The following is a 10,263-nucleotide window of genomic DNA, read 5'->3' on the forward strand; positions in this document are numbered from 1 at the left end:
AATGGTAGATTAGCTTCGCTGACCTTGGTTTGAGCGTTAATGGATTTATGTGTCGGTTGGCCGGGCCGTCCGTGGTGATTTCCCTGGTCTCGGCCAGGCTTCCCTGGTCTCAGCCAGGTTTCCCAGGTCTCGGTCAGGTAGACTGAATCTCGGTCTCGCCCATACCAGTACACTTGCCCCCAGGCTCGAGGACGGATATGTCCGATGAGTCTTTGATAATGGGTGTCGGTCAGCCTCCCTTGGGTGCGTGACTATTGGGCTTCCCGAGGCGTGATGTGACCTTCGGCGGCGTGACGTGATGTGCATTGATGAAGGGTTTTTCGGGCGGGAGATGTTGTGGACCGTTGGATCTGGAAGATCTAATGGTTGAGATCGTTTTGACGTTTCGCGTTCCGAGGCCCTTGGGTCCTATAAATAGTGGTCCCAACAGTGCCAAGACCTTGTTCTTTTCTCTTTGTGAGTTGTCTGATAACCGAGCATTCTCTCGCCATAGCTCTGAGAACCGAGTGATTTTCTCGCCTTCTTCATTAGACTCAGTCTCGCCTTTTTTTTACAAGGTTAGTTATGTTGACGTTGTCTCGGCCTACATCATCTTCTTCTGACCACCCTTCTTTTCCCCTCAGTCGCCCCTCTCTTCCCCTTGGACAATCTTCTTCTTCTTCTTCTTCTTCATCATCTTCTTCTTCATCTACCACTGATTCCTTGTCGGTCGGGGTGGCCGAGGCGCCACCCCAGGTAGAGGTTGTAAGGGGGACGATCCGGCCAATGATATAGACCAGTCGAACTCTCCCCCGACGGCCATCCCTCTAGTGGACCTTAGTTGGGTGGACCCTAAGGTGGTTGAGGTCTCCTCCAACTATAATACTGAGGAGTCTATGACCAAGTTTTTGGCCAAACACCCGGTTTTAAAGGCAGGCGGGCACTCTCGCTATTTTAGAGTTTTGCCTTGCGAGCCCACCAGGAGCGTTTGTTTGGGGCAATTAGGTACCGGTCCCCCCTTCTTCTATATATGTACTTGTTTTTTCTAGGACCTTCATGTCTCCCTCCCATTTGATAAATTCACAATTGGCGTCCTTCGGGCGCTCAATGTGGCTCCCACCCAGGTTCATCCAAACACCTAAGCGTCTCTCCTGGCCTTTCGCCTGTTGTGTGATGTAATGCGTATCCATCCCACTCATTCTTGCTTTCTTTCTTATTACACCTCTCACCCCACCCAAAAGGTCTCTTGGCACTCTTTGGTCGGTCGGTCGGGGAGTGTGTTATTTGACTCCTTTGCAGTCTCTTATAAAAGGTTTAAAAAGAGGTTGGTGAAGGTCATTATTCAGCCTGAGGCAACGACCTATTTTTTTGATGAGGCCGGTCGGTCAAGGTTTCCCCTCTACTGGACTCGCCAGCCTTGTGATTTTAAGGTGTGGCCGAGGCCGATGGAGGGTGCCGATGAGGTGGAGGTCCTCTCGCTCTTTGATGCCTTCCCGGGGAGGCTTCAGTGTTGGAGGCTAATCGGTGCTTATGCCAAGTCGGCGCGTTGGGCGACCGTTAGGGGTATGGGTCTTTGTTTATGCTTTGTCGGTCCGTCTTTAAATTTTCTCGTCTTCTAACACTAATGACTTGCAATTTACTTGGAGGGTTCGTGTGGCTCTCTCCGAAGGTACTCGGGAGGTGATTCGAGGAGTGCCTTTCTCGGACCTTTTGAGGGGTGGCCTAGAGATGCTCACCTGGTCGTTCGTCATGGTCTAGTTGGGCATCCAAGAAAGGGATCGCCATGCCGAGAACATCTCCCAGCTGGAGCATGAGGTGGCCGAGAGCGCTGACCGCTTGAAGCAGGCTCTGGAGGCTAACTCTGAGCTTTCGGAGAAGATAGCTCGAGAGGTGGTCGAGCGAGAGTTGGCTCAGCATGACGCCGCTGAAGCTGGGTGTCAGTTGGGGGACCTGAAGGCCGAGATGGCCAGGTTGGTGGCCGAGAATGCCAACTTAAAGAAGATGGTCGAGGAGAGAGATGAGAAGCTCTCGTCCTCGGCTGATGAGTTGGCCACCATCCAAGCTGCGAAGGAAGAGGCCGAGGCCGAGCTTTTACGCAACTTCGAGGAGATCGAGGAGTTGCTCAAGCAGAGCTTCCTTCGGGCTGTGTGCCAAGCCCACGTGCTTTATGGGGGACCATCGGCCTTTGGTGACTTCGACCTTGATCACGAGGTTTACCAGGATCGGTTAATGCTCAGTGCCGAGGCGAGCGCTTTGGCGGCACAGGAGGTCGAGTCGACCGAGGCTGGGGAGGGCGAGTGCCTTGAAGGTAATCAAGGATAGGTTTGCCTTTGGTCGGGCTGTTGCCTTTTCTTGCTTTTATATTTTTCTCTCTCCTCCGAGGTCGGGGTGTGGCCACCCCTTTTGCAATTGAATGTATCGCCCTCTTTTCTTTAATATTGTGTCTCGGTCTCTTTTGTTTCTAAAAAAATTTCACAAGTTAAAAGTGCCGATCTTCATTTGTTTCGGCGGTCGGTCATTAATGCCGATTAAGGCTTCATCCAGACCGAGCCAAGTGTGAGGTGTTGGCAGGGTATGCTGGTTAAGGCTTCGTCCAGACCAAACCTGGTTGATCAGTCTCGGCAGGGTATGCCGATTAAGGCTTCATCCAGACTAAGCCGAGTGTGAGGTGTTGGCAGGGTATGCCAGTTAAGGCTTCATCCAGACCGAGCCGAGGAGTTGCAGGCGAACAATGCTAGTACTTTGATGAAAACGCCTCGTCAAAACCTCCCCGTTAGGTACTGGATGATGTGTGTCATCCAGTTATCGGTCTCGACCTCGTCTATTGCAAGACATTCGGTCTCGGACACACTGGGGTGCCTCAGCAATATCTGTATGACTGATCTCTGGTGGCTCTTCTTCTTGGTGACCGGCAGCTTAGACAAGATGTCGACCCTTCTGTTTTCCTCCCTCGGTATGTGCTCCAAGGGTGCCTTGTTGAACTTAGCGATGCTGTTTTTGGCCGTGTGGTAGTATCGTTGCAGCAGAGACTCCTTCACCTCGAATTCTCCCTTTATTTGGCCGACCATAACCTGGGAGTCGCTCTTGCACACGACCTCGCATGCTCCCATGTCGTAGGCTAGGTTTAGCCCGACGAGCAAGGCCTCGTACTCGGCCTGGTTGTTGGTCGTCGTAAACCCGAACTGGAGTGCTTGCTCCAGAAGAAGGTCTCCCGACCCTTCCAGGACGACTCCTACTCCGCACGCTGTTTTGTTGGATGAACCATCCACATAGAGTGTCCACCCGGCCGAGAGGGTGGGTAGTGGTGTTAGCTCGGCCGAAAAGTTGGCCAGGCACTGAGACTTGATGGTGCCCCTCGGTTCATAGCGAATGTCGAACTCAGACAGCTTGACCGACCAGCCTATCATTCTCCCTGCAAGGTCCGACTTAGATAAAATTTTAAAGATAGGGTAGTCGGTCCTTACAGTTATCGAGTGATTTTGGAAGTAAGGGCGCATCCGTCTTGCTATGAGGACCAGGGCGAGAGCCACCTTCTCGATCATCTGGTATCTCGTCTCGGCCGCATGGAGGGTTCGACTGATGAAGTATACCGACCGGTCCTCGCCCTCGCCTTCCTGCACCAAAGCAGCACTGACTACTTCCTCGGAGACCGCCAGGTACACCAGGATTGGGTGATCAGGTCTCAGGTTTTGAATGACGGATGGGGATGCCAGGAACTCCTTGAATTGCTTGAAGATTTCTTCACATCGGTCGTCCCAGCTGAACTTGGCGACCTTCCGAAGCAGCTGGACCATCGGTCTCGTCTTCTCAGCCAGACGGGGGATGAACCTGGAGAGGGCGGTCAAGCGCCCTAGGAGTTGACATGCGAAGTATAGCTTGACATTTATCGAGGTTGGCCTCTATCCCCCAGTGGGTGAGCATGAAGCCCAGAAACTTCCCTCCCTTAACCCTGAATGTACACTTCTCGGGGTTGAGGTTCATATTGGCCCCTCTGAGGGCCTAGAACACCTCGTCGAGGTCATTCACATGTTGTTTGAAAGATTTAGACTTCACGACTATATCGTTCACATATACCTCTATCGCCCGGCCGATTAGGCCTTTGAAGATTTTGTCCATGAGGCGCTGGTAGGTCACCCCGCGTTCTTGAGGCCGAACGGCATGACCTCGTAGTAGTAGTTGGCATCGATCGTCATGAAGGTCGTCTTCTCCTTGTCCCTGGGGTGCATACTTATTTGGTTATAGCCAGAGTAAGTGTCCAGGAAGCTTAGAATTTTATGGCCGACCGCCCCATCCACCAGGCGATCGATGTTTGGGAGGGGATAGGTATATTTCGGACATGCACTGTTTAGGTTTCAGTAGTCAATGCATATCCTCCAGTTGCCGTTCGGCTTGGTGACCATGACGACGTTGGCCAGCCAAGTCGTGTATCAAGCTTCCCGTATGAATCCGGCCGACAGAAGCTTCTCGGCCTCTGCCTTTGCTGCTAGCCATTTTTCATCGCCCAGATCCCTCTTCTTATGGGAGATCGGTCGGTCTTCTCTAAATATTAATAGTCTATGTGTGATGATGTCCGGGCTCACCCCTGACATGTCGGTTGGTGTCCATGCAAACATGTCCATATTTTTTTTAGTGCGGCGTGCATGATCTCGGCCTCGGCAGTTGCCATGGCCGTCCCTACAGTAGTGTTGTGCTCTTCATCTAGGAGGGGTACCCTCCTTAGCTATTCCCTTGCCTCCAGTCTATCCTCAGCCGCCCGGGGGTCAAGGTCTACCAACGCGACGGTTGGCTCGATTGACATCGGCCGAACCTCCCTGGGTGAGCGGTCCTTTCGGGAGGACTTTCTCTTGGGAGAGATGTCGTTCCTTAAGGGCTCCACCCGGAGGCTTTCGTCATAACACTCTCATGCCTCCTTCTGGTCCACGTGGATCGTAAGAATGTCTCCCGTCTTGGAAGGGAATTTCATTGCAGGTGAGGGGTCGATACGATGGCCATAAGCCGGTTGATGGATGGCCGACTGATGAGGATGTTGTAGGAGGTATTGGCATCAATGACTAGATACCGAATCTTTATAGTCTTAGTATTTTTCCCCTCTTCGAAGGTGGTGTAGAGCTTAATGTAGCCCTTGGTACCCACCTTCTCACTCGAGAACCCTACTACATGGTCGTCGTAAGGCATCATCTCGGTCTTGGCTATCCGCATGGCCTTAAACGTTTTCTAGTAGAGGATGTCTACTGAACTTCCTTGGTCCACAACGGTGTACCGGATGGTGAATTGGTCTATATCGACCGATATTACCATTGAGTCATCCTGTTGGCGATAATCCACGCCTTTGAAGTCCTCGTCCATGAAGGTGATGAGTGGCATCCTCGGTCGGAATGCCACCGCGTTCACGTGGTGCACCGCCCGCAGGTGTTTCTTCTGGGTGATGTTGGTGCTCCCTCCCCCGGCGAAGTCGCCGGCTATGGTGTTGATAACCTCTCGGTTACCTCTTCTCCTTGGGAGGGTCATCCCTGTAGGGAGGATCGCCCCTCCTAGGCTGTCGGTCGTCATTGTGATCTCGGTCATTTCGACCGCGTTGGGGTGACCTTGTTTGCCTAGGGGATTCCGCCCGGCGGGGTTGGTCTCGACCGTTCCTGACGAATCAACGGAGGTGCCCATCCTGGATAAGTTCCTCAATTTTATCCTTCAGAGCCTAACACTCCTCGGTCTAGTGCCTACTGTTTTGATGGTACCGACACTGCTTCCTTTGGTCGACATTGTTTTGTCTGGCCACTTTCCTTGGAGGAGGGATCAACTCGGTGTTGAAAGCCTCGTCCAGAAGCCTTCCCCTCTCGGCCGTCCCTGGCGGTCTTTCTCCTCCATGTTCTTCTCTCCACTAGCCTCGGCACGGGTCTGGTTACAGAACTCTCTGAGTTCTTCCAGCTGCATGTACTTAGCAGCTCTCTTCTTCAACTCTTCCAGGCTGTCGGCCGGCTACATGCACAGGTTGTCAGCATGTGATGCATGACAACGTCTGGGCTCAGATTCTGGATGCTCATTGCCACCTTGCTGAACCTATCAACAAAGGTTATCAAGGACTCTCCCTTCTCCTAGCGGATGCCCACCAGGGCGATGGAAGTTAGGTGGTGCGGCCGGTTGGTGGCGAACTGGGTCTCAAACTTCGCCACGAGTGTGACAAAGCTGTCAATGGAGTTGGGTGAGAGCTTGGTAAACCAACTAAGGGTTGCTCCCTTCAAAGATGTAGGAAACACTCAGCATAAGACTGCGTCATCCGAGGTGTAGAGGCTCATATGGGTGGTGTAAGCGTCCATATGCTCATCGGGATCGGTCGATCCGTCATATCGGTCTCGATTGAAACCCTTCCACTTGTTAGGAAGTGAAACTTCAATAACGGTGTTGGTAAAAGGATGTTGGTGGGTCGAGTCGGCTATCACGGTCGTCCGAGCGGACCTGACCAAGCATGACTCGTCGTCCATCTCGGTCACTCGGGGAGGGAGTCTGTCCCTCGTCCCTTCGGCCGGTCTTGGGTTGGGTGGAGAGGTGTAGGACCTGCCGACAACATTGGTCGATACAGCAGAAGGTCCTCCCTCCCCCAGCTTCTTTTTCATGTCTTCGTTCTCCCTGTGGAGAACCTGCAGCTCTTGCTCGTTATTTTAATGGGCTTACCTCATTGGGCCTGATTAGTGGAATGGATCACACTTATGGATGTATTACCTAGTCCTTAATGGTAGATTAGCTTCGCTGACCTTGGTTTGAGCGTTAATGGATTTATGTGTTGGTCGGCCGGGCCATCCGTGGTGATTTCCCTGGTCTTGGCCAGGTTTCCCAGGTCTCGGTCAGGTATACCGAATCTCGGCCAGGGAGACCGAATCTCGGTCTCGCCCATACCATTATAGAATTGAATTTTGTACATTGATAGCTCTTAACAAAGAATAATAGTTTAATTCCTAGATTATTGATTTTCTAATTATAGAAGTTCGAGGAACCCATCACAAGATCCTGATATGCTAACAAGTACAGAACATCCAGTCCTTGCTGAACCTTTCAAAAGAAATCAGAAATCTGCAAAATAGAACTTTGTCAAATCTTAAGATTTGATCCCTTGAAGAATTTTTGACCTTCAGTATTAGATTTATCTTTTGTATTGACAATACATCTTGGAATCCACTTATAGATGCCTTTAGGTACAAGAGATTTACGAAACCTGCAATACTTGACTGAATGGCCTTTCTTTATGCAATAGAAGCATGTAACAACTGATTGCTTTTCTAGAGAATTTGAAAAAGTTTTTGCAATTATTTTCTCTTTGCTTTGGGGATAAAATCTCAAACCTGCTTTTCCAAAAACACATTTTCGTGAGGCTAAAACATTTTCAAAGTTGGACCTTCCAGTTGTAAGCTTGTCCAAGGTTTTCAAAAGATAACAAATCTTCTTTTCAAGAACCTCACAATTTTCACAACTCATTTTTTCCCAATTGCAAGAAGAGTTCTTGTAGATTAAATCCAGATTTTCTAAATCTTCTTTGGTGTTGCACAACTCTTTCTCAAGATCCTTAACTTTATTTTCTAACCAGTTATTTAATCCTTTCAACCGGTTGAGAGAAAAGGCCAATCAGTTGGCTTCATCATGAGTTTCATAAAAAGCATTAAGCAATTGATCATAGGTGGCACCTTTACTTGTTGAAGTAGAATCCACACTACTTGTTACTAATGCTAGAAGACACATATTAACTTCCTCATCATCTGAAGAGCTTGAGGATGCGACATCATTGTCATCCCATGCTGTATAAGCTTTCTTTGCTTTTCCCTTCTTCTCTCTTTTGAAGTCTCCCTTTTCTTTGACTTCATTATTTGGACATTCAGACTTAATATGTCCCTGTTCACCACAGCCATAACAGGTATACTTGTTATAATTGAATTCACTAGGTTTCTTTGAGTCATGCCTTTTAGAAGCTTGTTTCTTTCTCAAGAACTTGCTGAATTTTCTTGATAGCAAGCTTATGTTTTCATCTTCACTTTCACTGGAAACATGTTGTTGTTTGCTAGCTTTGAGTGCTATGCTCTTGTTATGCTTGTCAATGAGGTGAGATCCTTTGATTCTGAAATGGCAGTCACCTTTGGTTGCCATGTTCTATCAAGACACTTTAACACCTTGATGTTGAGTTCCTCTTCATCAAACATCTTGCCAAGACTTATAAGGTGATTCACAATATGAGAGAACCTTTTTTGCACATCACATATTGTTTCTCCCTTCTGCATTCTGAAAAGTTCATACTCTTAGATTAGAGCATGCTTCCTAGCTCTCTTTACATCATTTGTGCCTTCATGTGTGACCTCTAAGATGTCCCACATTTCTTTGGCCGAGCTACATTGCGAAACCCTGAAAAATTCATCACTACTCAAAGTAGATGTTATAATGTTCTTAGTTGTATCGACCAGGTCATCGGGTGTGATGACGTGGACAAGGGAAAGGTATGTAGTCAAGGAGTCAACGTAGTCGTTGTGTGTAAAGGCGGCGTTCTGCAGCATGAATAAGCGGTTATCGCCGGGATGTGTCATCGCCAAGATGGATCATCGCCCATCGCCTAAGTAAGACATCGCCTGGAGAGTCAATCCGCATGACGTAAGCATTTCACAGAGAGGGGGCCCACACGAGGGAATAACCCTAAGTTGAGCAGCGGCATTGTGGGTCCCTAGGCACAGAATAAATTATCAAGTCAAAAGGGCACGTGGTAATGCCCACGTGCTCATTAAAAGTATCCAGGAAGGCTGCATGCATGACACGTGTCATGTTAGGGCACTCGAATAGTATGATGGCGCGATAAATACAGCGCTCAAGTTAGAGCCCAAAGGGGCGTAAGGCTATACGTTGCACTCCAGATGAAGGGAGTCCATGGGCCAGATACGTTAAAGATAGCGGCGCAAGGACTTTCTCCAAGGAACCCTAGTTTTCACTTATATATAGGGCGCAAATAAGCCCTAGAGAGGTACGTTTTTGAGTTCATAGTTACACGAGTTTAACCTAGTTCTTCCCAGATAGACCTACAGAGCAAAACCCTAATTGTTCTTGGCAGCGCATCCGCTGAGAGCACAAGACAATTAGGGCAACACAGTTTTAGCCATACAGTTTTCAGTCATTGAGATTATCATACAGTTTCTAGTCACTTTGGTGCTTCTCGCTAGCTGACTTGATCGTCGGAGTGCAAACGGTCGCGAGGGCGCTCCTTTGTTCTTCTTTTTCAGGTACTGACAGACGAAGCAAAACGAAGGTGCCCTAGCTCGTTAGAACAAGCCACGCATAAGGACGACCCAGGCCAACCGGCCGGAACATTAGCTATCCAATCAAATTTAGCTTTCTTAGATTTCGCCTCTTTCCAGTCAGATGAAGGTTTATCAACTAAAACATCATCTTTCTTAACTTGAGGTACAAAAGGACCATTTTCAATTGATTCCCAAATGCCTTTGTTAGTTGAATGTATAAAAGTCTTCATTCTAACTTTCCAGAATTGGTAATTAATTCCACAAAATAAAGGTGGTTTGTTTATTGAGGCTCCTTCCCCAAAGGGCATTTTATCAGCCATCGAAAGATTTTCAAAAACCAAAAATCAAAACCTTGAATAACTTTCAAGAACCTTGCTCTTGAAGCCAATTGTTAGGTGATCCTGCCTGTTGATCGGAACGCTGGAGAATGCCTCGTCAAAGGATCGACGTGCGCACCGCTTCTCACCTCCGTTCCTTTCCGGGATCTACTTCAAGAACCTGCAAAGAAACAATACGGCGCCGCTGCGGCCGATCGCACTCCGACGCTCAAGTCAGTGACGGTATCACCAAATACTAAGAACAAGAACCGTGCAAATCCTCTCTCACAATCAGCTCTATCACTCGCAAGCGTAAAGTGTATGAACTGAACGTGCGTACCTCAGAAAGTTTGTTAAGAGCTCTTATATACCTGGTGGCTTTCTCTCTCCTGGCAGTTGCAGACTTGGACACGTGGCTCGCATCCAACTGTACACGTGCCATCATCTGGAGGCTCCCTGACTTGGCGCTGCTTCTACTCTCATTTTGGCTAAGTTACTTATGCATGGTACTGCCCAGTGCATAGCTAACTTAGGAGTGCGATCTCTACTGGAACTGGCGAGTTAGGGGCCTTCATACACCTTCCCTGTGGTCTCGCCGGCCGCCTTCATAATCTGCTTCTCCTTCATCTTCGGCGATGTGCTTGTTCTGGCGATCTCCGACTGCTTGGTCGCCTGGGTCTACATCTGGCGACTTCATCTTCAACCTG

The 10,263-nt window shown here is 49.1% G+C and overlaps 3 protein-coding genes across 3 annotated transcripts; 1 reads left to right on the plus strand and 2 right to left on the minus strand.

The window, feature by feature from the left end:
- Window positions 1-1,603: 1,603 nt before the first annotated feature.
- LOC137833312 (uncharacterized) lies at window positions 1,604-2,301 on the plus strand. The gene is made up of 2 exons (XM_068641669.1): window positions 1,604-1,648; window positions 1,738-2,301. The coding sequence occupies exons 1-2, from the start codon at window positions 1,604-1,606 to the stop codon at window positions 2,299-2,301; spliced, it is 609 nt and encodes a 202-aa protein (XP_068497770.1).
- Window positions 2,302-2,738: 437 nt separating this feature from the next.
- LOC137833313 (uncharacterized) lies at window positions 2,739-3,773 on the minus strand. The gene has a single exon (XM_068641670.1). The coding sequence runs from the start codon at window positions 3,771-3,773 to the stop codon at window positions 2,739-2,741; it is 1,035 nt and encodes a 344-aa protein (XP_068497771.1).
- A 3,817-nt stretch (window positions 3,774-7,590) lies between these two features.
- On the minus strand, window positions 7,591-8,106 carry LOC137833314 (uncharacterized). The gene has a single exon (XM_068641671.1). It carries the CDS (start codon window positions 8,104-8,106, stop codon window positions 7,591-7,593), a length of 516 nt encoding a protein of 171 aa, XP_068497772.1.
- Between the last annotated feature and the right edge of the window lie 2,157 nt (window positions 8,107-10,263).

This window comes from Phaseolus vulgaris, chromosome 6, assembly GCF_000499845.2.
Source record: "Phaseolus vulgaris cultivar G19833 chromosome 6, P. vulgaris v2.0, whole genome shotgun sequence".
Lineage (NCBI taxonomy): Eukaryota > Viridiplantae > Streptophyta > Magnoliopsida > Fabales > Fabaceae > Phaseolus > Phaseolus vulgaris.